Here is a 26815-nt window from a genome sequence, read left to right as displayed (position 1 = left end):
GTACATTTCACTGTACAGGGAAGTGTTCAGTGGATCATCAACATGGTGCTACTATATACCTTAACTGGGTATAGAATATCTACCATGTAATAGATAACAACTGCTGTATGATCTATAATAGTATACACATCCAATATATTTCAACACAATTCCTAAGTACATTAATATTAATAATAACACTAGCGCACACCCCACAGTGAGTGCAGCCATAGTCACTGTACACCACCTGGTCATGACGGGTAGCGCTCTACAATGATTCCACTGCCCTGTATGAGTGATTCATTAGATCACACATTCAGTCACATCAAGTTACCTGTCCTCCTGCTGCACATGCTGCCACAAGAGCATACTTGCCATTCTCTTTGATAAGTCGGTTTGCTGCTGTGGTGACTAGACGGCAGCCGGTGGCACCAAATGGATGACCAATGCTGAGACTGCCTCCCCAAGTGTTTAGCTTCTCTATTGGGATTGCTCCAACCTGCATGTGAAAGGAGTGGGGCTAGTAAATAGCCACCTGATCAAGCGATCACTACCTTTTCTTTTCTGCCCATTTGACGCTGACAGAATGTAGCTGAGTCCATGGCCTTTAGGTTGGCCAAAATCTGACCCTGATATAGGAACAGAGAATAAGAATCATAACACTTCATTCTGTTCAATTTTTAGTGTCCAGAGGAGGTTGGTCGCATGTCATTAATACCTCATGTGATCTCAACGAAAACTTCAACCCTAACACTCCAGTATTGATATAATAAAGTATTCTAATGTATGAATTGGAAATTGATATAATATACTCATTCTTTCAGCCACCCAACACTTTTTAGTGGCTTTCCTAGTTAAGAAAAAAATGTTACATTATATCATACTTCTCGTAATGTGACATAATAATAATAATAATGATGCCAATTTCAAGTGTCACATTTGGTAGTACAATCACAGGTACGTAGCAATACATCATAGCGTCACCAACCTCCTCCAGTAACAGTGCATTCAAATTCTTGGGGCAGCTAAACTAGCCAACCAAAGTAGATGTTAGGGTAATGTTTAATCACATTCACAAGTAGTCAGTGCAATGGCACAAAATAGTTAATGGGTGCAGTGTTGGTAATGGGGTAACATCTGGAAATAATTTATCTATATTTCATGAGAGAAGCCGATGGAGATCACATCAATGGTACACTTACAGCAAATGCTTCATGATATTCAAACACATCAATATCAGATAACTTCAGTTTAGCCTTCTCTAGTATCAGTGGTGTTACATAGGCAGGTCCTAGTAACAGCTGATCCTTTGGGTCCACAGAAGTGTACGTAAAGTCCCTACAGACGAAGAAGAGAAGAGAGGGAAGATGAACCACAACAGTCACTGCAACTAAAACTGTATACTTCTGTATAAATTACATAAAGGACAGACACATAAGTACCTTTACGTCTTAAAACAGTGAGTCAACTGTTGATACAGTCCCTGCTTAGAAAGGCCAATAGATGGTAAATAGCTTTAAGAAGGGAGTAGGTCTATTTGGTACAGTCACCAAAGGTACTAAGTGTTTTGGCTTTATTAATAAGGACAAAGTACACTACTTGACATGGTCACTATAATGAGGTGGTCTTATTAAAGAGGTGGGAATTATATGAAGTATAATTATGTTGTTGCTAGTACCTGATATATGCTTTAGGTTTCAAGCCAAGTTCTTTTGCCTTCGCTTCAGTCATTAACAAAGTTGCTGAGGCACCGTCGGTCTGTGAGGTGGGACATCACAATAGTAACAAGCATAGCAACAGTTGCTAGGTTACCAGATATGATGCATTAGCAGCAGTGATGGTGCCATGAGGCCTGATGAAAGCTGGACGTAGTTTAGCCATCTGTTTCTCAGTGGAGACACGGACTCCATTATCACTTTTGACCATCGTCAACTTCCCTGAACACCACAACACCAATCATAATATTACATATGAGCCAATCATTTCTTAAAATTCATTGCATATTTGAAGCACCTCATGATTGCGGGGGGGGGGCAAGGATAAGAAGCAAGCTGAGCATGCTAAACTAGGGAGGTCTGGGGGCATGTCCCCCCAGGAAATTAAAAACTAATGCTCTGAGATTGAATTTAGTGTATTTTCGAAAGTAAAACATGCTTGAATCATGTCATCATTTTTGTAGCTTATCAGTCACACCATACATCTATGGTCACACCATAGGTTATAGACGCACCTATGGCCACACACAATATTCTGCCACTCCTATATGATAATTAATTTTAGAGGTACTTGTGACAATTGTTGTTCTGAAGTGTTGCTGAGGAGTCAGAAGTGTAAGTAAATAGTTTCATAAATGGATTGATAAAGGTGAATTGTAAAGTCATCTGAAACATTAGTGAAAGAAGACAGTTAAGTGCTTAAAAGAGATGGCTAGATAGGCTGACCAAATTATTGAGAAAACCATGCCCCCCCCCCACCTATGTATTTAAACTACAGAGTGGCTGGCTAACAACAATAATCATTGCACCACTCAACGGTCAAAGTTGATATGTATCAATTCATTACATAAATTTTATAGGTATTGAAGCATCAGGGCTGGAACAGAAAAAGGAATTCACTGTAGCAAACTCTGCTGGATGCCATCTTGACTGCTTAGATAAAAAGCTAAAGGTGCAGCAACTTGCTGCATGACCTGATTCACACTAGTCTCATGCCCAGCTGGGCTCACGCTAATGCACAAACACCATCTGGTGACAATGCTTTCTTGGGCCTAGAAGTGCGATCCAGCCGAAATATTGGCTGGCCAATCAGAATTGAAGAGTTTCATAATTGTTTAAAAACCATTTTAAAATAGCTAGGAATAAAGTAAAACTCAGAACAGAGTGTTTACTAGAATGCAATCTCTTCTTTTACCAGTATTGGTAGAGGGTAGCGTTTCATTTCTGGTGAAACGTTGAATCACCTTATAAGGTGAGATCAGAAAACACAACATGACAACAAACCTCTTGAACAAACTAGGTCAAAAATTTCTACTGAACGGCTTTAAATTGTCTGCTTTTTCATCTACTTCCAATACATTCATGCAATTGTGCAACTCATCGATTCTGACTGGCCAGCCAATATTTTGGCTGGATTGCACTTTCAGGCCCAAGAAACTCAAGCACTGTCACCAGATGGTGTTTGCATATTAGCGCGAGCCCGGCTGGGCACGAGGCTAGATCCACACATCTTTGATCATATGATGCTCACCTGGTACAGTAATGCTCAAGATATCGTCAAGGTAACCATTCTGGAATGCATCGTGTGCCAGTTGGTGGGAGCGTCGAGCATAATCATCTTGCTCCTGTCTGGAGATCTCAAATGCTGCAGCTAGCCTGAAGACATGGGTGGGGCTAATGCTTTGATTTTACTAGCCATACCCACCTATCTCCACTGTGTCCCATTGTTTCATTGGTAGAAAATTCTGACACAGCTGGCAACTAAAAATAATTCAAAACATTACATGCTAATATTTGGGATGTGCCTTTAGCCAAACCTCTAATGAAATGTTCTTAAAACCAATCCCGGCAAGAAGACCAAGCCGTTGCCATAGTGTCTTAGCCTATAGAGACATGACAATATGAAATCATCTCTAGCCAATAAGAACACACCTTGTTCATCTCCAGTAACTTCTTCCTCATCCCACGAGACACTCTGATAGGTACATCAGACATGAAGTCTACGCCCCCAGCAATTACAACATCACTTTGACCACTCAGCAGCTGACAGGCAGCTAATAGCAGTAAAAATACCAATTAGTGGCATTGCTAACACAGTGAGGCCCCTCTCAAACTCTCTGAAGTAAGAACACAATAGAAACTTAGAAAGCAGCATGAATAATTCTCTTTGATGTTGACACAGTTAATGAGGTTATTAATACCACTTAGAGACCTGAGGTGAGGGCTCTAAGTTTCATTTAGAGACCTCTTGTCACGTGAGACTGTTATGGTAAATTCAGCAACACTTCAAAGAGATTTCTATGTCACTGATTTAATTAGTGGTTGTATGGGTAGTGAGAGTTGGGTTTTTACCTTCATCAGCCATACCAGCACTTGACCAATCTAGCCATCAACCGAAAGAGCCAGCTGCTCGATGCATATCACAGTTACCCCAACAATGTTCACATTCACAACTAGCTAGCCATCAGTGAAAACTACTGGTGTTGCGAGTTTACAGCAAGCACATTTGCGTTCGTCTGCTTGTCAGCACTGTCGCCATTATACCATCAACACACTTCAGCTATGCTATTGCACCTGTTTGTAACATTTGTCACTCTGTAGCCAGTTATAAAGCCTGTAGCTTCGTGGCCAGCTGTTTTAAAGCTTGCCGCTTCGTGGCCAGCTGTTATAAAGCTTGTCGCTTCGATTCGTGGCCAGTTGTTATAAAGCTTGTCGCGCTTCGTGTCCAGCTTGTATTAGCTAGTAAACAAGCCTTTGACCGCTACTAAAACAACACTAACCTGGCCACTAAGCCGGCGGCACAAGCAAACGGCACAAGCAAACGGCACAAGCAAACGGCACAAGCAAACACGCTGTAAAGGACCTTACCTAGCGTGACTCTGTGCTTCTTTGTCAGTGCTGGTAACGAGCTGCTTTCTAAATAGCTTAGATACCCACTGTCGGTTTTTAGTAGGTTGAAACCCTCATGCTTGGTTTGGCACCTCAGCAGGCATTAATTAGTGACCAAACCGTGCCCTCGGGTTGTCAACCCTACTAAAAAACCTCCAGTGGGTATCTAACATACACAAAGATTTTGGTACCAACAGGTCTAGCTTTGTACATTTTAACTTCAAAACCCCTAAAATATTGTGACAACTATGGGCCAAAAAAGTCTTGGTCCCAAATTTAAGGTTTCATTATAGAGAGTTACAGAGGTAAGAATTGTTACATATGTCACTAGCTATCTAGACCATCTACACCAACTAGCAGGAAGATAAAAAAAATAATAGAGGCCCAGGCTATTACTTGAGTCTACTGTTAATGGCTTTACTTGTTTCCCTTTTTGCTGCTGCTTCTTCATACTTGAGTTTAGAGCCTTCTGACGGATGAAGGTACTGTACTACAAGTAATCACGTGAGTAGTCCAGTGAGTCTGCATGCATGCAGATATGTATCATACAACTATTTTCCAATCATTTTGAACCTTGTCTACACTTGTTTATATATTCAACACACTGAATCACTGTTCTCTATGCTTAGCATTACAGTAATCCCATTCTACCACCACCCAAATTCAATTAAACACTGGGCATCGGACAGACCAATCCAAAATGAATGCCTGGTCTCAAATAAAGGCCCTACTTGTTTACAGGCTGAATCAAAAATGCTTGTAGAGAAATAAAAAGCCCAGGTTTTTATACAAGGAAATACGGTACAATAAGAAGACAAAATACAGCCAACCAATTCTACACACAAAGAACAACAGCTTACCAGTTGTCATGGCAACATTTGATGATATACATGCCATGGTGACTGTATGACATGGTATCCTGTCAGAGTAGCCGGCACTGAGCATAGCCTGTCATGGTAACATAGTGAAATACATCTCCATGGCAACGATCACTCACCTCTCTAGCTATATTACTGGTCCTCACTTCTTGTATAACTGTTCCCATGACAACATGGTCAACGATACCTAAAATATTAAAATATAGTTAGCACACTGGTTGAGGAGTACTGCAGTAGTTACTTTTATCAATTCCTGTTCTCTGAGCAATGCCCCTAGGAATAAGAAAAAAATGTATGCACAAACTGCTACTACCAAAACTTTTTTTCCATTTGAGTAACTGATTTTTATAGTAAAAAAAAAACGTTGCAAAAAGTGCAATGAAAATGGTTGCCTACAAAAGTATTATCATGAATAATTTGTTGCCCAGAAAAAAACGTAAAATTAAAACTAAGCAAAAACAGTATACTGATTTCTGCAAATTGCGTGCCCTTTGAAAACTTCTAGCTATGTAAGCAAATTAATTAATGTCATGGCAACAAGATTCCTTAACTGTGTGCAATGCAGGCAGTCAGCTTGGCAGGTACAGCCCTTCTACACAAGTAGCTGATAAGAACTCTACATAATACATAACTGAATGTTCTAAAGCTGAAAATTTAAATATTTCTACAATGCAGGCACCATTGTGTCTCCAGCTCGCTAAATTCTACAGTAGTTTCAGAAGTGTCATAAATTTCATTTTGTGTAACTAACTAACCGTACCTGATATTCACAAAATGATCTTGTACAATTGATCATTTGTCTTTAACTTAGCTCACAAAAACTGCTTTGTACGCATATTCCCCTTCCAGCTCATTGGCTGAACTGCTTTACACCATGCACTTGCATCACACAAATGTATCCAGGTTTACTGTAAGAGAATGAGGCTCTCCTTAGACTGAATTGTTTTTAATGCGAGCTATATAATTTTCAGAATAAAGGACTTTAAATGTGTCACTTGATAAACATCCTGTTTCAAAGAGATTACTGGATCAAAGGTGCTGGGAAAGACTTAAAATTCTGGTTTATGGAAGAAAACAGCAACAGCTTTTGTGTTGAATATGTAGGGAATTGAGTGGTAGGTCAGCCAGCAATAAATCTCTCATTGGTGGCATTTTTACAATATACCATTAGCCAATTAGCTGCATAAAAAATAAGATGTCAACCCTCATGAAGTGATCTCCATTCAACTGGCACTTGGGGTTATATTAATTACTTTTGAAACAGGATGTTTGTTGGAAAAATCCCAGACCATGCCAGGTGGTGACTTGAACCCCAGATAGCTTGCAATCTAGGCAAGTGGCTACAGAGAAACATAGTGGGGATCCAGAATTCACTCTACATTCAACGTATGTACTTAAATTAGAACCGTTAGTATTATGAGGTCCAGTCACACAGTGAACATTTAGCTTGTCTTGTAGTAGTATTTGTGTGGTAGAAATATCCCCACATTAACACTTATATATGAAAATACATATTGGTTAAATGCAAATTACACACCATTTTTGTGTGAAACATATATACACACAGACACACATGCCTGCCACTGAACAAGTTACTCTAATACCAGAACAGTCAGTTTCCATAGTTACAACAGCATAGTGCAGCCAATATGCAGTGTTTTGTTATAAACTTGTATAATGTCACCTTGTAACTATTGACTTGATTAACATATGCTTCACTCTGGCAAACTGCAAGCAATGCTAGCTGCTTGCAATTTACTCAACTAACTAATTCTTACTGGAGTGCCATTCTTGCCAAGTCATGTGCCATGAGGTTCTTGTAACTGTGAGGGTGTGAGAATGTCATCCTGTATAATTATCCTGCTACAACTTACTCTGTTCCGGCCATGAGAAACGGAGTTCTCACCCCATCTATCAGAACTACATTTCTGGCAGCTGATAGCAAAGATAAAAGGTATTAACCTGAGTTGTGTTACACTGCTACAACTAACCTGTAGCCTTCCATCGTTTAGCTACCTCCACATTGGTTATTTCTAAATAATATTGAACAAAGACGTGAATTCAAAGGGATCTCGAATTCAAAATGACCTCTGCTCCAAATTATAAGCATACAGGACCAACACATCACAAAACCACATTTTCAGTTTATTTACGAATACTGGACACAATGAAGATCTTACTTTTCCAGTTTTGCGTTAAATAAGTGCTGGACACACGGGCACGACCAACAGTCAACATTGTTGTGGACGTAAGTGTACAAAAATATCCTGAGTATTTCGTCACCTTTAATTTATTCGCCCACGCTTTTGTTTTGATGGTAGCATAGATAAACAAATGACAGTTGGTTGCGTATATTAGTTGTTTAGTCGCTGTAAAATGTGTAAAAGTATCTGTAGATGTTGAAGAGAATGATGTGGACTCAGTAATTGAGTATCTCATTGTATTATTCACTTTTTGCGGTGTTATATTACGACGTTATCGGCTGCAGCTGTTGGACATGGGTGGAGCGGTCAGTGCGGGAGAAAACAACGAGGAGCTGGTGGACAACCTGTGCTACGAGAGCTACGTCGTGACTCCCGCGGTAGAGGCCGTGTTCCGGATGATTGACCGTGCTGATTACATGAAATTTGATAACGAAGACGAACGGATTGATGCATACGACGACCGGGCGTTACGCAAAGGATCTCTTCACCTTTCAGCGCCTTGTATCTACACTAAAGCGTTGGAAGCACTGAAAATAGAGCCTGGCCTTTCATTTCTTAATGTTGGCTCTGGCACCGGGTATTTCTCTACCATGGTAGGCATGTTACTGGGTCCGCATGGAGTCAGTCACGGAATAGAGATTTATCCTGAAAACATTGAATTCGCTTATGAGAAACTGAAAGAGTTTAAGGAATCTTCATATTGGTATGACCCGATGAAATTCTGTGACCCATTGTTTGTCCTAGGCAATGGGTTGCTATTGAGTCCTGCCAATCGACAGTATGACAGAATATACTGTGGTGCTGCAGTACCACTGGAACATGCTTATCTGCTCAAAAACCTACTCAACATTGATGGCATCTTGGTAATGCCCACCGAACACCAGGTAACTATGTCATGGACATTGTCATGACATGGGTTACTGTGTGTTGTGTAGTTGGAGGCAGTGACACGTACTGGGCTGACAGAATGGTCTGTTGCCGTGGTGATGCCAAGTGTGACATTTGCTCCACTTATTACGCCGTCAGCTGAGTCACCTGATAAACTCACTACAATTGAAATCTGTAAGGACTAATATAAAAACTGTGTATGTGAAATATTTAACGTACAGCTAGCAGCATTTAGTGGTGGCTTAATGTTTATTACCATACTAAAGTATAATAGTTTTCCATTCCAGCTGTACATGTAGTTGTCAGCATCTTTTTGAGTGTACACTGTACAGTAAAACTGGTAATGTGGACAATAGTTATTGATTACAATATGTTAGTGCCTGTACCAAATAAGGCTATCATACTAGTGACTTATTTTGGCCACTTGAAGGGTATCAACTTATGATATTTGTAATCAAAAAATTGTGTTTCCACACAACAGTGGTATAACTAAGCCATAGTTGTGATCTAATTTACATACCCTTTGTGGCTTTGCCCAAGTATACTTGTAGAGCGGGTGTAAGCCGAAGCCAGGGATTTGTGTGCTGCCTTGTTTTGTTTGATTGTCCATCTATCTCTCTGTAGCTTCCCAGTTGATGACACTCAAGGAAAGATGTCGCCTGTCAATTCTGAGTTGTATCACAAGAGAGAATTACTCACTAATTACTTCCCTACCCCTTCCCTCCTCCTTGTTGCTCTACATCAGTAGTGGCCGAGATTGGGAAGATCCCCCGACTCCTCCTAAGAAACTGTGTCCAATCAGTGAAGAGGACATCAAGCAGCGTCCGGTAAATGAAATTGATCAACGTAGGATGTTTGTTGTTGATGATCAACAACGTTACTTGTTGGTAAACTGTCGTGGAGCGGTGCTGATGCAGTTGCCACTGCGACAATCAAGTGATGCTGAAGACGATGATCATGATCAAGGTTATGACATGGAGGAAGGTAACAGTCAAGAAGAGTATGAAGATCAAGATGATGAGTTTTACGATCAAAGCAATCAAGATGAAGATGAGGGTGAAGTTCTGGAAGGCTCAATGGAATCATTGGATCAATACTCTTGAGAATATTTCAACTTATTTGACTGTAATTTCATTTATTTCACCAATCAGTGAATTACTCCCCATAATCACTAAATACAGTTTTGTTATAATCTTCACCTTCAACATAATGAAACAAGTTATAATCGCTTATTATTCACTGTATAATTTTATTGTAGCTACTTGTCATGTACTTGTTTTACTGTCAACTAACTCATGTAATGAAAAGATTTGGAGTATTTGAAAAGAACACGTTAACAATATCAGAACCACTTTCTAGAGTAGGCTCAAGTCTCATTATGCTGTTAAAAACAGCAAATAATTACATAAAAATTGAGTAAATTTTATTAATGGTTAAACTCCAAGGAGACTGAGACTGCTTCAGCATTATCTTCCAGCAAGTTATGCTAACATAACCACCTATTACATATTGTTCATAATTGTGTTTATATAAGAAATTACATGGTTCACTTTGGGAGAAATGAGTTCACACTTATCAGTACAACAAATTTTAATGCATCAAATATTGCACCTGCTAGAGAAATCAGAGTGAAGTATTTCAAAGAAACAATAGCATGAATGTCCTAACCAACGAATGAACCCGTTGCTTGCCCAATGAACACATTCACAAGCATGCCTGATGAACTTCATAATAAAAATATATACAATTTGATTAAGGTCTTTTATTCTTCAGGGGTAGTTCTGATCCAACGACGGGAGTCACGGTGAGACAGCCCAAGTGGGCTGGTAGGCTCAACAGAATCTGTAGATAGTCTACTTGAGATATCAGAAAGTCTTCTCTGCCTTACTTCATTTACTACTATAGGGTAGCCTGATAGTCTCTTTAAAATACGTTTCTTCAGTGGCAGTACTGGTAATGGTTTAGAATCCTCTTTTACATTGAAATGACTAGTTATTGTATTTTTCAGTGAGCTCATTTCATGTTGTAGTCGTGACACTGTTTCATGCTGCTCCTTTAACAGTCCCTCTTGACTGATCATGTGTTGTTCTAGCCTCTTGACGATGCTGCGTACTTGAAGTGTGGCTCGTCGCAGGTCTTGTTCATCAAGGACACTGCTGTCATCAAGGGTACACACTAATGGATTACAGTGTGTGTGGATGTAGTTTAGATATCGTTGACCAATCAGGCAACAACTGTACGTCTCCTTTAACTGCAGCATGAGTTGTGTACGCTGCATCTCTGCATTAGCCAGTGTATTATCGTAAACTCGTTGGAAGGTGTTGGACAGTAGGGCAATGAACAAGTTGATACCAGTGACAGCTGTAATGAACAAGAACGAGCCAACTAAAATTAGAGCCATCAGTTCATCTTCAGACCGCATGGCCTTATAAGGATACCCATCTATTAGTGTCATCCTAAACAGCGTGAATGCCATACGATGTATTTTGGTGAGTTCTTCAGATCCTTCTACACTGTCATCAATTGATCCAAACAAGTTCCAGAAGCAGATGAGAAATGGAATATAGATGACAAGGTATACAACAACAAAACGAAGCACATCAGCGATGAGGCCTCGTATCACAGCTATGAAAGGACTGATTGCAGGGAATACACGAGCCAGCTTGAACAGCCGACTCCAAATCAGTAGGATGGCAAGACAAGAGATTCTGTAGAGGCAACAATGTCAGTGACTGTTCTATTAGGAATGTTACTGACCTGATGTGATATCTGCCGACTGTGGTTGTGTTATCATGTACTGCCACGTCAACAAAATGGGTCACCATGGTAAAAAACAAAGTGATGTAGGTTGCTATGTCAATTATATTCCTGTAAATAATAAACCAATTCAATACACACACTACACATATGCACACAATAACACATGATCAGGGACAGATTTAGAGAGTAGCTCCTTGTTGGGATGTTGAAACACATCTCAAAATATTTACCATGTACTAATTAGGGAGCTAGTAGAAGCTGCAGGTATAACTTTAACAAATGGAGGTAGGTAAGGATGCTGTCTTCAAGAACGGATAGGGCACTCAAAATTGTATTGACTAAAAATCAAAAATCAAAATACTCTAATAGAACAGTCAGAACCTGTTAACCAGGTACTTGAAAACAAGGACACCCACAAAATCTGGACACTTAGTAATAGCTCCAATATATGTAATCTGACTTGAATAATCAGGACTCCTTACTAGGGCTGTGTGATAATTTAAGATGATAAGACTGTTGTGAAGCGTGAAAAGAATTAATGCATTATCATTATCAAGTAGTTTTCGTTATCGTGATAATAGTAAATTTCCGATCTACAATGCAGTCATTTCTTGTAACAGTTTCCAAATATACAGGTTTTCCATTATGACTAGTGTTGGCATATGTTGGTGTTTGTGGTTAGCATAATTAAATATTATTTATCCCACAACCCTACCTTTGGTCCCATAAGGCCAATTCAACTGAATCTCATGTTTCTCAGGCCAAGCTCACAGGATTTAATTTTATTGCTGACTGAAGAGTGATCTGTGTATCAAAGCTTGGTGTTGCATGGGTCAGTAGCCATCTATATGATAAAAATAATATTTGGTGTTTCTCACTCTACGATGGGCTTAAAAGTTACTTCTAAACCCTTTGGCATTATCTCTACTAGCAAGGTGATCACATGATGAACATAAATATTTTGTACTGAAAATAAAGGGTTGGTTGGTGGGGCCCAAGGTACATATGGTTCAGTTGAATGGTCTGTTAATACACAGGTTTCACTGTACACCAATAGATTCATTAAATCAGGGGAGCAGTATGTAGTATGTGAGCTGGAAACCCTACACTATTAGTCATTGTGCAAAAATGTGACCCACTGAGTGAAAACTGACCATTTTTGCAAATTCTACTTTGCTATTGAAATTAACTGGGTAAATTACATGTGCTACGTAAGTTTAAGGTGACTTATTAAACCTAACAAGGATACACCTTCCTGGAAGACTGCACCCCCTTCCTCTTCAATTCTGTTCTCAAACCCCATACTTGTATTATATCACAACTACGGTAACACATGACAAAAATGTAATTGTGTTTTCAATTAGCGTAAGTAGCCAATTACTGCTATCGTTTTTGTCAAGCAATTGTAACTCTTCAGTGCAATGATGTATGGACTTCTGGTTTGAACTACTCAATACAGCAGTCTTTAGTCTCTTAGAGCACCAAAGTTTATGTGAGTGAACATTTTGCAACATGGTTACATGGATAACTCTGTTTCACAGAAGTTTACAAAGATGAGGCCAGTCATTGAGAGATATTCTGCAAAAGTGTACTAGTTTCCAATACAAAATTATTTATACGCAACTTCATATAGTGCTTTAGGAACAATAAATACTGAATGAAATGATTGTAAGAAAATGCTTTTAGATGGTATAACAGCCTCTATATACACCGTAGTCTAAATACTTTAAAAGTGTTGACAATCGGTACCTAGGTGAGTTAAATATTAGATATTGCCTACATGATTTATACCCCCCTGCCCCCAACACACGAACATGCACACGCACCATTCATCAAGAGCATAAGAGTTCCGCTTGTCCAGTTCAGCTATCTTTTTCTGAAGATAAGTCACCTCCTACCAGGATAAGTACACCAAATCACATGATATAAGGGGCCACACCCACCTCTGGGTATCCATGTACCATAGAAATATCCCTGGACAGTTCTGTACTTCGCCAGGTCCTATATGTCTATTGGGTGAGTGATACAGTAACACTGCTACCTCATAATAGTGACCATGTCAAGTAGGTCCCAAACATACATAATTAAGGTATACTTCATCACTTTAATAACAAGTACAAAATTTGGAATTTTCAACTAGAGTAGGGACCATAGCACATCAACAAAAAGTACTGAAACAAGCTGGAGTAGTGCACAATATTAAAACAGTGTTAGGTTGGTATTTTGAGCACAGTAGGAATATAACACTTATTGTTTTACTGTGGTTTAATATTGTGCTGCACTACTCCAACTTGTTTCAATACTTTTATCGATGTGCTATGGTCCCTACTCTAGTTGAAAATTCCAAAATTTTTGTGTACTTGTTTATTAACTTTGTTTGTGAAATAAAATTATTATGACTTGTGAACCCATGCATTCCACATCAAATGAAAGAAATGGTGCCGCACACCCCAGCTATATCAATTATTGTCTGAAAAGTGAAGTATCCATTACACTTTGTTGTCGGCTATGTTCAAACTGTTACACAGCATTACGAATCAAGAACTGTTCGAAAAACACCTCTGCAATCAAAGTAACCGCTTGACAAATATGGACGATTTTTCTGTTATGAAGGGAAGCCATCACATGCTACTGCCAAATCGACACCTTTCACTGTCAGCAAAGATGAATGGGACACAAAGGAGGACACTGGTAAATCCATGAAGAATGCATTGTATGTACTGTGGTATGCCAAAAAGAACCTCTTGGGCCGAAGCAATGTCGAACAGTGAAAAAATAAGCCTGTAGCCTTAGCCGTTATTGAGTTATGCTTGTCTGAAGGCATCAGTCAGTCAGTAGAGGCATCAGTCAGCCAGTAGAATTCCATTTAATAATAATAATAAAAATCTGTAGCAACTTGTTGAAAACGTTTCGGTCAATCTGAAGGCTTGTTTGGGCTTAATTTTACCTAACCAATACTGCCTCGTCACTGTCAGGGAAAATGAGGCTGGTGATGTTTTTCCATGGACCACACCCACTCCTTTGTGGTCCCTACTATACAGTACTATCGTACTGTATGATAAAGCTGGTCTCATGGTTGGCCCTACTGTGATTCACCTTCTTTTGTCTTAAAGAGTATCGGTACTCCCACAGCTCCTCCATCACTTGCTGAATAAAGGTAACTGTGGCAACAACAAGGACAAATATCCTCCACAAATCAGAAGGGAGATCATAGCGATGTTTCTTATCAACTGGGACCAGAATAAAAGTTGTCCACACCTGAAGGATAGGATCATGTCTCTAGCACACATGAGGATGTTTACTCACAGCTAGAAATACAAGGTTCTGCACACTGTGAAAAGCGAAGGATATCCTAACAAAGAACACACGTGTAAACTGTGTCATGGACAATACTGCCTTATACTGGTTAAAGAAACCATAGGACCAAAAGTATGGCTGTACTTAATAAGACCACTTCAGCTATGTTTGGGATCTTCACATGGTTGCTATAATGAGGGTGGTCTTAATGATGAGGTAGTGAAGTATGTATACCATTTAGAACCTATTTGAATAGCCACTATAATGACGTGGTCAAATTGCAGAACTCATCAGTATTTAAGATATCAACTTGGAAAGCTACAGGAAAGTCACCAAATTAAAAGTGCTTACTCAAAATATTTCACACAGAACAGCATTCATTTTAAGATAAGGCCATTCATCAGCAGTGCACATAATGGTGCAGTGATCATGGTACACACACGCACACACGCGCGTATGCATACACACACTACTACTACAACTGACCATCCAATCATGCGCCATTTGACCTCCAGTAGTTTCCTGATCACTGGGTGAGTCAGTAAATCATATCGTTGCTTATAAACTATTTCTTGCAGCTGGTGGGTGGGGCTCATAAGCAACAATTAAAGTACACCCACACACTTACTGGAGTAAGGCAAGAGCTACGTTCTCCTCCTACGGAGATGAAACACTCTAATAGAACATTCACACACCTTGGAACCTGTTAATGTGGACACTTTAGGACACATACATAACTAGTTAAGGTCTCAAAGTATTATCTCTTACTACATACAGCCTGTAAACTGACCTAAACACCTTTTTATTGGTTGGTCCCAATGTGTCCACAGCATACACATGTTCCATTATCACTCACTTGTCTTGGCTGGTTCCAGAGCAGACAAGTAGTAGAGGCAATTTCTCTTTGCTGCCATGGTCTCTTGTAGCTGATCCAGTGCAAGATGTGTGATCTCCGGCATGTTCTGGATAAAACTGATCAGCGCTAAGTGGCCAGAATCGTCACAAGTGTTACAGTTCGCTGGTTTATCAAGTGACAGCAATGCTAAAGCAGCTGCTGTGCGGTCTCGCTCAGCTGCCAAATGCAGAGGTGTCCTACCACGATGATCTTTAGCTTCAATATTTGCTCCTGCCTCAACTAGCACCTGCAAACCACATGATACAATACACCATGCAAAGTTGGGCTAAAATAGTACAATTATCATAAGGCAATGAAAGCTACATGACATGACAATGAGAATAGCACAGCCTGCTTGGGGTCACAGTACTACACAAAACAAATTATCTTCACTACTCACATAAATGGCGTTGGCTGCATTCCCCAGTACAGCATAATGGAGAGCAGTTTGGCGAGTATCATATGTCACCTGGTCAATACTAGGGTCATCCTCAACCAGGAAACTAACCATCTCTTCATTGTCCACACGTGATGCAATGTGTAGTGGTGACTGACCAAAATTGTCCACCTCATAAAGGCGAGCACCCTTCTCTTTGAGGAACTCCGCCACCTCTCTTTGCCAGTTACTAGCCACCAAATGCATACAAGTCTGTCCACCACTATCAAGGGCATTAATATCCACCCCTCCTGACAACATTTGTGTAATTACATCAAAATCTAATTGTTTGTCTTCGTCAGCGCATATTTCAGCAATGTACTGAAGGAGAGGAGTAGTACTCTCTTGTTCCGTACTGAATGAAGTGTCTTCAGTACCTTCTGATGCTACTGCTGGCCGCTCCATTGCCCACACATCACTTACTAGCCGGTCCGTGCTGGCGCCCTGAGGGTGTACCTTTGCTCGCTGCATCCCTCACCGCCACCCCTTACCCCCTAACAATCATCACTCTAGGCGTGAAAAGAAGTGATGCACGGTTGCCAAGACAATATTATTTATAAATTGTATTTCTAAATAGAATACGAAATATAAAAATATGCAATAAATAAAAATATACAAATGAATAAATAAATACCTGCATGAATAAAAATATACAATTAATTTAGTGCCAATAAAAAAACTAGTTTGGTCTGCTCATTCTCTCATCCACCATACACATAGCCTGTAATAACACAACACACATCACGTTATATACACCCCAGGGCACTACCCAAACTAACCCAGGCATAAAATGTGGCACAACCCTGGCTGGCCTCTCGCACACTATCGATATCATGACTATCAAGCAATTGTTTAGCACGTCTTGCCACTTTTACTGGTATATTGGCAACGTCACAAGCACTGACACGACGTTTAAGTCCCTCCTTTCCTGTTTTACCAATCAAAACCTGGAGTGAAACATGGCAGATAGGCAAGTATTTTAAATTCAATATTCTTGGTATTATAATTATTTTAAAAACTTGAAATATCTACCAGCTTACTTGTGTGGCAGGCCAGGAGTGCATCTGAGCTTCTGAGTTGCCTAGCAACAGGAAGGTAGCTGTCATCACCTAACACAGATTACATAATTGAAGTTGTCTCCATGGTGAAGCCACGCCCACCTGGTGTACAACCAATGGGGGCTGTTTGTAACTCTTTATCTCGGCAACCATCTGCTGGTTGAGGTTGATTACCTAATAACAGAGGAAAACTCCAATGAAGACATTACAGCATGCTACACTTGGTGTATTGAAATACTCTAATAAAACACTCAACTGCCTACACAGATTTTGCTCATGACTACAATTTAAAGTCCTACAGGGTATGTTACAGTGTGTGCTTTAAGTAATGATGTGCAAACAAGTAAGTGTGTGCATGCGTCCTCGCAAACATGTGTGTACGTGTGCATGTAAGCAAAGTCATACGAAACATAACTATTGCTGCCCAGTAAACCAGCACTAGGACCACTTCTTCTGGGGCAGGACTAGTAACCCACAGGTGGACTGTCCAGGTATCATGGAGAGGCCAACATTGCTAAGTGAGACAAGGCATTTGCTTCCCCAAGGTACCCATTGATATTACAGCTGGGTAGACTGGAGCAATGGGTGGGCTGCTTCCCCAGTTGACACCAGGCCACCAAGTCCCCATTATACAGCTGGGTAGACTGGAGCAATCACACCAATGTGAGTATAGTTTCTTGTTTAAAGAAACAACAACAGCAACTGGACATAACCAGGCATCAAACTTGAAACCTTTCGATCACCAGGTCGGTGCTCTAACCAACTGACTATGCTGCCACGTGCAAGCAAGCGCGCGCGCGCAAGCACGTACGCACACACAACACACATATCACAATGCACAAAGCTTGCATCTACACAAACTAGCCGGGGTATGATCACTATCTGGCAGATGTAAGGGAGGAACATTCACACTGATGTGTACTGGAGCTTCACAGCATAAACTAACACTCCAGTGATCAGGTAATCACATCAGGTGTCTGATCTGTACCACTTTCCTAAGCCACCTGTCTTCTCAGTGTATACTGTTACTACAACACGTTTATTACCTTATAAGGTTAGAAAAATGATTTTTCTGGATTGGTAAACAACTGTGAAAGGTTTCCAGCACAGTGTACCCAAAAGTTACACTACTTGTATAGATCATTACTCATTAGAAGTCTTACTATGTGTTTGTGCTGCACCAAACATATTACAAGCTGTACAAAGCAATATTTCACTCTGGTTACTTACTTCCCTCTTCATGTCTTCAAGTCTCCTCAGCTTCTCAAGTAGTCCATTAGCTTGTAGCATCTCCTGCTTGAGACCTTCCTCAAATTTCCCATCTTTGACCTCCTTCATTGCTTTCTCCAGTCTCTGTAGCTGCCTGGCAACCAGTGCATTGTTGAGGTTAGACTTTGCCTTCAGCTGAGCAAGCAACCTCTGAGCAACTGATAACTGTTCAACACAATCTGGTACTTTCTCTTTTTTGACTTCTGCAATGGCAGGCTCTAACTTGGTCACATCACGTGACTTGATCGCTGTATCCAGTCTTTGTCGTAAACGATTCTCTTTTTCTTTTCTTGCAAGCATCAGAGCTTGCTTTTTTGCTTTTTCAGCAGCTTCTTTCTCCGCTTTGCTCTTTGCCTCTTTTGCCATCTTCTCTGCCTTGGCTGCTGCAATGGTTGCTTGCTCTTCCAGCCGTTCTGCCTCCTTCAATCGCTCCTCTGCCAGCTTCTGGTCTTCTCTCAGCCACCTCTGTTCATGGTCCATTGCTATAGCTTTAATAACACCATTAGATCATGACTAATAGAAGGAACACATGCCATCATGCTATTAAAATGATGCAATTCATTAACAAATATTACCCTAGTCAGTTAAGTGGTGTCACTGTATACTAGTATGTTCACACTATTTCACAAGCTAATGAACACATTATGGTGACGTCAGTGCCCACAATTGTCCCACAATATATCCCATTGCTGATGTACATGCTGCAGTAACAAACAAACCAAACAGTAAAGTAAATAGGCACTTCGCGTGCTGAATTTGATGTACTGATGTACACACGGACTTAACAAACAAATTAAGCAAAACTATTTTTTGATGGATAAGAGTATAGAAAATAGAGCATGTTGATAGATAAATCTCTGACATCAATGGTCTGAAATTGCTTGCTGCACCAATGACACCTTCAAACATAATCAGCTTCAGCTTCATAAGCTCCAGGTTTCAGTCAGTGTACAATTATATAACACTAACTAAGTACTGTTATACTGTACTAGTGACCAGTTTTATAAGGTACACACAAAGTCCACAAGGCACTAATGCACAGTTGGAGGCAAACAGCAAGGATTCTGCACATATTACATCATACTAAACAGCTCACTCTCTTATCCCCTAAGAGTCACAGCTTTTTCAGTTCAACAGGTCAACTAACAATTTATCATATGCTACTTACATTTTATAATGGTACGAATCACTTCTGAGGAAACATCATGGAAGATTAGTATGCCAATAATCTAACAATGCAGTGATATAGTACATCAACAAGAACTTAACATCCAGACTGGGTTGTAATGGCATAATTAATGTTAATTGCATAGTTACATTACAGTCCTTTGCATAACACACTAATCACACATACACACTTTTATGGCATCAAATAGACATTTAAAAGAAGCCATACAGAGGCACAGAAGCCACACAAGCTATACTATCAGCAGATGGTCACACTTGTTCTCAAATGCCCACAGGCTAATTATTACCATTAGCAGCACATGCTAAGTGAAGCCGACATTGCAGGAATACCAAACACCAAATGATGTGTTACAAAACTAAGCTGTTATAAAAATAATAGTTAACATTTTACACAAGCACAGCTGGCTTTCAGAAAAAGACTACTCAAGGCTTTAACTGCATGGGACTTGTCAAAGTCAACACCATGTAACTGGTATCCTTGACACTATTAGCAAAGGCTGGTCCCAAAAGTATTTTTCTACAACAAACTTGAATGTCCGTAGCAATGAAGTGGCCGGTAATGGAGTGAAAATTTGTAATCTGTTTATAACACAAATGCACAGATCTATAAAGAGGTTTACTGGTATTTGTATACAGTTGCATTTATAGTGACAATCTTCCAATGTACATGACCACTGACTCTTAGCATGCCAAGACTATAATACCCTGCACTAAATATTATTTTTGTGGTTAATTAAATTGCTATCCACTGTTGCAACAATGTCATGGTAACTAAATTAGTGAACTATGAACTAGTGAATGTTGACCATATTTGCTGCAAAGTGGTTTTGGTCTTATTATCAACTTTACCAGAAATAAGTAGTGGAGAGTGAAGGCAAGCAGAGGTGTGTTTACCTGTGAATAAAAATTATCAGACTCAGAGCCCAAAATCTTTATTGTAGAAATAAGGTAATAGAAGTATACATCGCTAAAAAGATTTCAGCATTAACAGTATGTTAGGATTAAGTCTCTTGTGTTCTTATTCTAAACCTGAGCACCTCAGTAACTAAACAGTGGTAAATGCATGATGACTACAGAACCCTTTGCAAGCTTTCTCCTAGCACGCAATGATAATGAGCTGTTCTTGTCCAACAGGAGTTTCAAATATCAGAATTAAGCTTGGTGACGAGTGCTCTGTTTGACATCAAAGGCAGTCTTGAATATATCAATTTAACATTATGCAGCTAAATGACTTCACGCTCATACAAACCAGCTCCAGATGGTTGTGTGGTAAATTCCTTGTATGATTCTCTCACGACTGCTACACTAGTGTTGTTTATCAGTCGAACAATGTAGTTGGTCATTAAATTGATTCATTGCACCGTCTCCTTGTCAAGTTGGGCAGAAGTACAAAGTGCAAACACAGTACACTCTGTGGACCAATTTTCTATGCTTTTTGTGTGTTGTATGTGTGTATTGTATCAAGAGTTCATAATATTTGAGGGGGACTCTTGATTGTATGCATGTGTGTTAATGTGTTTAGCCCATGCTATCAACCTACTCACGATGGACCTGGTAACATGCCAACTGTTGGTGGTGTGGCAAATTGGCAGTGGCTGTATGTGTGGTGGAGACCAGTGAAGAGATTTTCTTGCATTGGTCTGGTAAATCACCAATTGTACCACAATACACTCAAGCATTTTATTTGTTAGACCATGCTACTATTGTCCTACAAGTCTACCACCCCTCCTGGAGATTCACTCACCTTGCCTAAACAGTCTGCTAAATAGGTTACTGGATGTTCCCTGGTCAGGTACAAGGGGCTATGCATGCTGAACAGGTGTTAGGAGTATGTACATGTGCAGACACAACAAACTTTACTGGGCAAGACTCAACAGGCCCTAAACCACTATACACACTTGCAGACTTACCCTTGGCCAGCCCCCGTTGCCTTAGCAACTCATCTTGTTTCAATTTTCCCACTTCATTCTTCTGATGGTCCAGCAGTAGTTGTCGCTGGAGCTGCTCTGCTACATCTTCTCCTATCTTACTCCTCACTGCTTGATGGGTGGCTATAAACATAAAGAACACAACAACTAAACCTGTGTATGATGGACACCGTGGGGCTGACCAAATGTGTCCTGATTATCTAGTGTCTAGCATGCTAAGGGATACTATCAGATTATGCAGGATAACTTCATTATCAAGCATCCTCATTAAAAGGTACACTTATAATATCATACTGTGTCTTATGGCGGACTCTTATTACATACATTGAAATTTGATTTCAGGTGCCAAGTGAAATGTGCTTAACAAGTTAACCACTTGACATGGTTACCGATGTCAAGTGGCATCACTCAAAGTGTGACTACTATTGAAGGTGTGGCTACGGTATGCACAAACTTGTTCAAAATATATTAGGCCCAGAATAGACACAAAATAGACAATAAATGCAATGATTATTGCAAAATGCAATATTGTTGTGAAGGTTACAATAATTGTATTGTGAGCATTTGATTAGGCAATATCAGTGATTTACTAAAATATACCAACCAACTAGTTGTGGAGAAGTCACACATGATAAGAACCCGAAACAACAAGAAAGATAGGTAGTGGGCATGACACAATACCATATATGGTAAACAATATCATTAAGACGAGCAATTCCTCTCTCAATGGGAAACAGAAGGGATCCATAGTTAATAAATAAACTAGTGTCCATTTGGTTCTACTTGGGGTGCTTAGAGATAATGAGTTACTCTCTAGAATTCCTATGGATATAATTACATGAAAATAACAAGGAGAAAACATCCTGACCACCTGGTAGACTCCTGTAAGCGTTCGAGCGTAAATTGGATGGCTGCAGGTTCGAGGCTACCTAGGTCCAGTCATGGATTTTTTCTCCTTTCTCCAACTTTTGAAACACACCTTAAGTAGCTAAAGTTTTTGAGCAGGCTGTAGGACCAGGTGTCCTACAGACCTTCAGCACTTGTGCTGTAAAGTATTAATAAAAAAATAAATAAATAAATAAATAGTTGAGTTTGAATGTGTTGTAACTCACAAGCGTGGGTGTGTCTAAGCTAAATTTTTTATGAAAATATTTTTTTATGGATGAGCGAAGGATTTAGTATGTAAACCACTGTTAATAATTAAGCCTGTTACTACTGTACATGTGGATTAGTGGATTTAGATGCTACAAAATAGCAATATTTCTAGCCATTTAGATAAAACCAACTTGTACATTTTCATAAGGTCATAAAGCTTTCCTCATGATGTTCTGTTGTTTCTGTTGAAAACATGAGGCTGAACTGAATAATAAATGTCTTTCAAATAATGCAATTCACAAAATGTACCTAAGGGGAAAATTTTTTCCCTTTTTAAAAGGTGCTGTGCAATAATGGTAAAACCTATATCCTGATCAGTCAGACCATTTTATCTCGATAATGCTGTGACATCAGAGGTGTTACATATTTGTTGACATAAGTGTTTGTTACACCGGTTTTCTTTGTTCTTGTAACAGCGTTCCTGAAGCGTTTCCATGCATGTGTCAGTGTTATCGAGTATACAGGGCAAATATGGCATCTGGCCTTAAATACCAGCCGAGGAAACGGTTGCTGTGGAATAATTTGCACCATTACCTCGGGTTGTTGCACCAGTCACCATATTATTTGTCCTGTACACGTTTTAACACCTATGCATGAGTGGAAACACTTCAGGAACACTGTAGCAAGAACAAAGAAAACCAGTACAAGAACACTACCCCAACTAGTTTGACACCTTTCTCATCCGACTGTGGTTGATTTTTAACAGATTACAAAGATTTACTCAATTTTCTAAAAATCTTATTGTGATAGGTGACTTAGGTAATCTTTTTATCTAAATCATCTCCCTGGGGTTTAACAGTGAAAATGTTATTCTTGAATATTATTCCATTTTTTTTGCAAATACGTAGTGTGATTGGTGACACTTGTGTGACACTTAAAACAATATTTGTATGGGGAGAGTGTCTACCTGGAGTACATTCAGCAAACACACTGCTGCAGGTAACACCTCAGGCTTCTCTTAGAAGAAAGGCTTGACCTTATCAATGCCAATCAACAGTTGTTTGTCATCAGTAGAATCAGGCTAGAGGTGTACATATGATCAAAAGTGAACTTGCAGCAGTGTGTTTGTACAGGCCATACTGGCAGTCAGACACTCTCCCCCATACAAACATCATGAACTCTTGACACATCAAGTTACAACTACACACACGTACAGCTATACAGACACAAACAAAACAATTACGAACACCGTTTCAGCCAGTCAGCAATGCTGTTCTTTCTGTGCAGAGAAGAATAGCATTGCCAACTGGCTTGAGATTAAATTTGTAAACTAAATCAACAAATCAAAATATGTACTAAAAGTGCTACTATACAGCAGGTTGTGTGTGAGGTACAAATTTTTGCAAAATTTATGAATCAAAGCTTTAAATTTCTGCTGGCAGGCTGAATTTCTTATATTTCAAGTGAGCAGTCTTTTTTCTGTATTCGTAGGTATTTGTACCTTTCTCGTAGATTTCACAATCACAGAAATTTATGCTGGAGGCTATTTTAAGAGCTTCACAAAATTTGGATCTTGTAACAATAACCCGCTGTATGGTATAGATAAATTTCTTCTGTGATCCATAGCTAACTTACACCTATATGGTATACTAACCTGTTAAATGCTCTTTCATTTTTTCCATTTCTATCACCTGTTTTTGGTGTCTCTTTTTCTTTACCTCATCCTCCTGATGATGTTGTAGTCTCTGCTTCTCCCCTTGCTCTTTCCTGGCTTCCATTGTTTCTTGGTCCCTCTCTATTGCAAAACACATGCTATAATTCAAAGTGATACCACACCACAGTAAAGTAAAACCTCTCCATTCGGCAGTATAGAGTTGTTATGGTTTGGGAAATTCTGCTATATGGCTTCTGAGCACTGTTTAGCTGCTGCAGGAAAGGCTTGTTAATTGGCGAGAACATTACTCATCCCTCCTCAGCTAGCATTTTCCTTCAACTATTTAAAAAGCCATCAAAGCGATTATGTGCAAGTTCTCGCCCCACCAACAAGCTCTCCTGCAGCACATACTGCAGCAATCTAAAGCTATCTAATAGATCCCTAAAAATCTGAACAAACACTCACTTTTAATTGTATGACATGCTCATAAATGAATGGGCAACAAGCATAAACTGGCTACCTTTCCACTATTACACTAATCTAATATCGATAAGCACACTTGAGGAAGGGTCTGAGTGACAAGACTACCTGCACGGAGCCTTAAGAGAGAGAGATGGATCCTTGTTGGCAAGCCTGCAGGTAAATTGCAATCATTCTTTTGAGCATAATTGTTAATACTCCATGGATGGGCAGCCCTTCTTATCTGTACCCTTTGCTTCGACTTGTATTTAGCATGCATATGGTTGGGTACACGTTTCACTCCTAAAGGCTAGTGATGGAACCATTGACAGCATGTGACCTTCGCAAGATCACACGATAAACATCATAAAGTTTGCAAGATCACACGATAAACATTTTTAAAATGGTATCAAAAATACTTGTGAATGGTCCCAAAAGCTAAAAAAAATGTCTATACACTTGGTTACAAACCTAGCCCTCCCAGATTAACAGCCACACCAATGTTGACGTAGAACGAATGAATTATCATACCTTCCTCGGTGTCACTGTTTCCAACTCCCAGCTGCAATGGCTGGGCACATAGCGGTAGCTCTATCTCATCCCAAGTGATACGGGTTCCCGTCTGCTCTCTTGAGCCGATAAACTGGTCCCAAATACATTGCCAATTGTACCCATCATAGACGCCTTTAAATAGAAACTGGGCATCTTGCTCAGTGATAGAGCCCCTGTAGTGTTGTGCTAACAAGTTGAACTCCCAATGGATATCTGCTAGTAGTGCATAGCGTCTATCCAGCTCTTTCAATACTAGAGTAAATTCATCACGATTGCACGTGTCTGACCCGCATATTATCTGCACCACGTCTCGCACTTGGGCGAGGTTCATCCCTTCACTGCGCAGCCTACCATACAAAATGTGTATCTGTTCTGCATTCAAGTGCTCCAGAGATCTTGACCATTTGTCGAACACACTATCAGGACTCTCATTAACACTGCAAGGCGTTAATATCAATGACATCTGAATGCTGCTGCTTTCTAAACAACGCCTATTAGAGCATCACGTGATTCTTTTGTTTTTTATCTGCGCTTGGTGGTCATCAGGGTCATGATCTAAGAATATAGCTACTACTGTTTTGTACTATACATGAGTACTACACATAGTCTTCGCCAGTCTGAAATTTAAAGTCCTTGAAGTATACTGAATGTAAAAGTTGGCTACCCAATCAGCATTAGTGATAAACAAGTCCTCTGTCACATGCAACTACATAAGGCCAGAGCACTGAGGTATGGTTAGGAGAACACAATGTAACTGGTGAGACATGCCAGATGGATCGAGTCAATTTAGCATTGTACTCATTTTGAACAGAGTAATTAATAATTGGAATAATTTACCAGTAAATGCATGCTGATCTGCATGTTAACATCTTGTGCAGGCCTAGCCTTTTGGTGCCACCCCTTCCTATTTGGATGAATTAGATAATAAATTTAAAAAAATCTTTTACTAGATGAACATTGGTGGGATTCCCCAACTGGCATTATCATTATAATATTTATCTGAATCAACCGAAATGATGTGTTTGCTCATTTTTTTTTGCAGCAGCAGCAGCATAACAAGTTCTTCATTATAACAAAAAAAAATCTTTTTTACAGTGACACTTGCAAAAGCCGGCTTACTGCTGGAAACAACACGTTGCCAGCCTGAGTACAATTTGAAGCAGATCAAAGGAATGCAGTCACTGACTTTAATTGTGATGCAATTTAACATGCTACCAAAACTGAATAAAATCCTGTCCTCTATTATTAGCAACTGAACATGTATACTATTGTTCTTTTCATTAGAGTGATTAAAGTTCAAGCTAGCTGCATGGATCATGTGTGTGCAATGTGATGGTGGTCTTACCATGCATGTATGAATCATTGTGGAAAATATATTAACTCTTGCCATGTGACCATAGCTACCATTATCTACCGAGTAGCTACAGGCTGCATGGCTAAAAGATTTAGTAATCAAAATACTCTCCATGCATGCAGTGTTGACACTATAGCTAATTTGCTGTAAAATGTCAATTATATAGTGAACTAGATATATAGCTACTTTATTTTGATATTAGATCATATAATTGTGTGTTGATCTGGTATAAAGGCAGTGCCTTTGCTATATGACATATCATTATCACAATTTCCGAAGTTGCTATACAAAAATACTATTGGAGATCTACCAGACCC

The 26815-nt window shown here is 39.6% G+C and overlaps 4 protein-coding genes across 6 annotated transcripts; 1 reads left to right on the top strand and 3 right to left on the bottom strand.

The window, feature by feature from the left end:
* Positions 1-87: 87 nt before the first annotated feature.
* LOC136243117 (trifunctional enzyme subunit beta, mitochondrial-like) lies at positions 88-7786 on the bottom strand. Its single transcript, XM_066034636.1, has 17 exons — positions 7642-7786; positions 7453-7494; positions 7336-7396; positions 7240-7284; positions 5703-5734; positions 5581-5648; positions 5444-5531; positions 3627-3748; positions 3512-3577; positions 3400-3455; positions 3226-3350; positions 1792-1916; positions 1658-1737; positions 1182-1317; positions 534-608; positions 314-478; positions 88-266 (listed from the first exon to the last, which is right to left on the bottom strand). The coding sequence occupies exons 1-17, from the start codon at positions 7697-7699 to the stop codon at positions 231-233; spliced, it is 1380 nt and encodes a 459-aa protein (XP_065890708.1). The 5' UTR covers positions 7700-7786; the 3' UTR covers positions 88-230.
* Positions 7747-9895, top strand: LOC136243129 (protein-L-isoaspartate O-methyltransferase domain-containing protein 2-like). Its single transcript, XM_066034647.1, has 3 exons — positions 7747-8549; positions 8601-8727; positions 9178-9895. Exons 1-3 carry the CDS (start codon positions 7959-7961, stop codon positions 9654-9656), a joined length of 1197 nt encoding a protein of 398 aa, XP_065890719.1. The 5' UTR covers positions 7747-7958; the 3' UTR covers positions 9657-9895.
* On the bottom strand, positions 7780-16505 carry LOC136243102 (transient receptor potential channel pyrexia-like). Of its 2 annotated transcripts, XM_066034618.1 has the most exons (10): positions 15906-16505; positions 15467-15752; positions 15239-15267; positions 15097-15188; positions 14620-14665; positions 14410-14571; positions 13257-13322; positions 13140-13207; positions 11311-11421; positions 7780-11261 (listed from the first exon to the last, which is right to left on the bottom strand). In XM_066034618.1, the coding sequence occupies exons 1-10, from the start codon at positions 16410-16412 to the stop codon at positions 10316-10318; spliced, it is 2313 nt and encodes a 770-aa protein (XP_065890690.1). In that variant the 5' UTR covers positions 16413-16505; the 3' UTR covers positions 7780-10315. The 2 variants fall into 2 exon arrangements, with proteins under 2 accessions (XP_065890690.1, XP_065890691.1); XM_066034619.1 differs by lacking the exon at positions 13257-13322.
* On the bottom strand, positions 16492-26056 carry LOC136243115 (tropomyosin-like). Of its 2 annotated transcripts, none has more exons than XM_066034635.1 (8): positions 26030-26056; positions 24134-24274; positions 21367-21507; positions 18230-18756; positions 17102-17173; positions 16982-17050; positions 16721-16888; positions 16492-16662 (listed from the first exon to the last, which is right to left on the bottom strand). In XM_066034635.1, exons 2-8 carry the CDS (start codon positions 24255-24257, stop codon positions 16621-16623), a joined length of 1143 nt encoding a protein of 380 aa, XP_065890707.1. In that variant the 5' UTR covers positions 24258-24274; positions 26030-26056; the 3' UTR covers positions 16492-16620. The 2 variants fall into 2 exon arrangements, with proteins under 2 accessions (XP_065890707.1, XP_065890706.1); XM_066034634.1 differs by lacking the exon at positions 26030-26056 and adding an exon at positions 25124-25676.
* Positions 26057-26815: the final 759 nt, after the last annotated feature.

Source organism: Dysidea avara, chromosome 13, assembly GCF_963678975.1.
Source record: "Dysidea avara chromosome 13, odDysAvar1.4, whole genome shotgun sequence".
NCBI lineage: Eukaryota > Metazoa > Porifera > Demospongiae > Dictyoceratida > Dysideidae > Dysidea > Dysidea avara.
The sequence above is the reverse complement of the archived record's forward strand: the minus strand, read 5'-3'. Positions and strand labels throughout refer to the sequence as shown.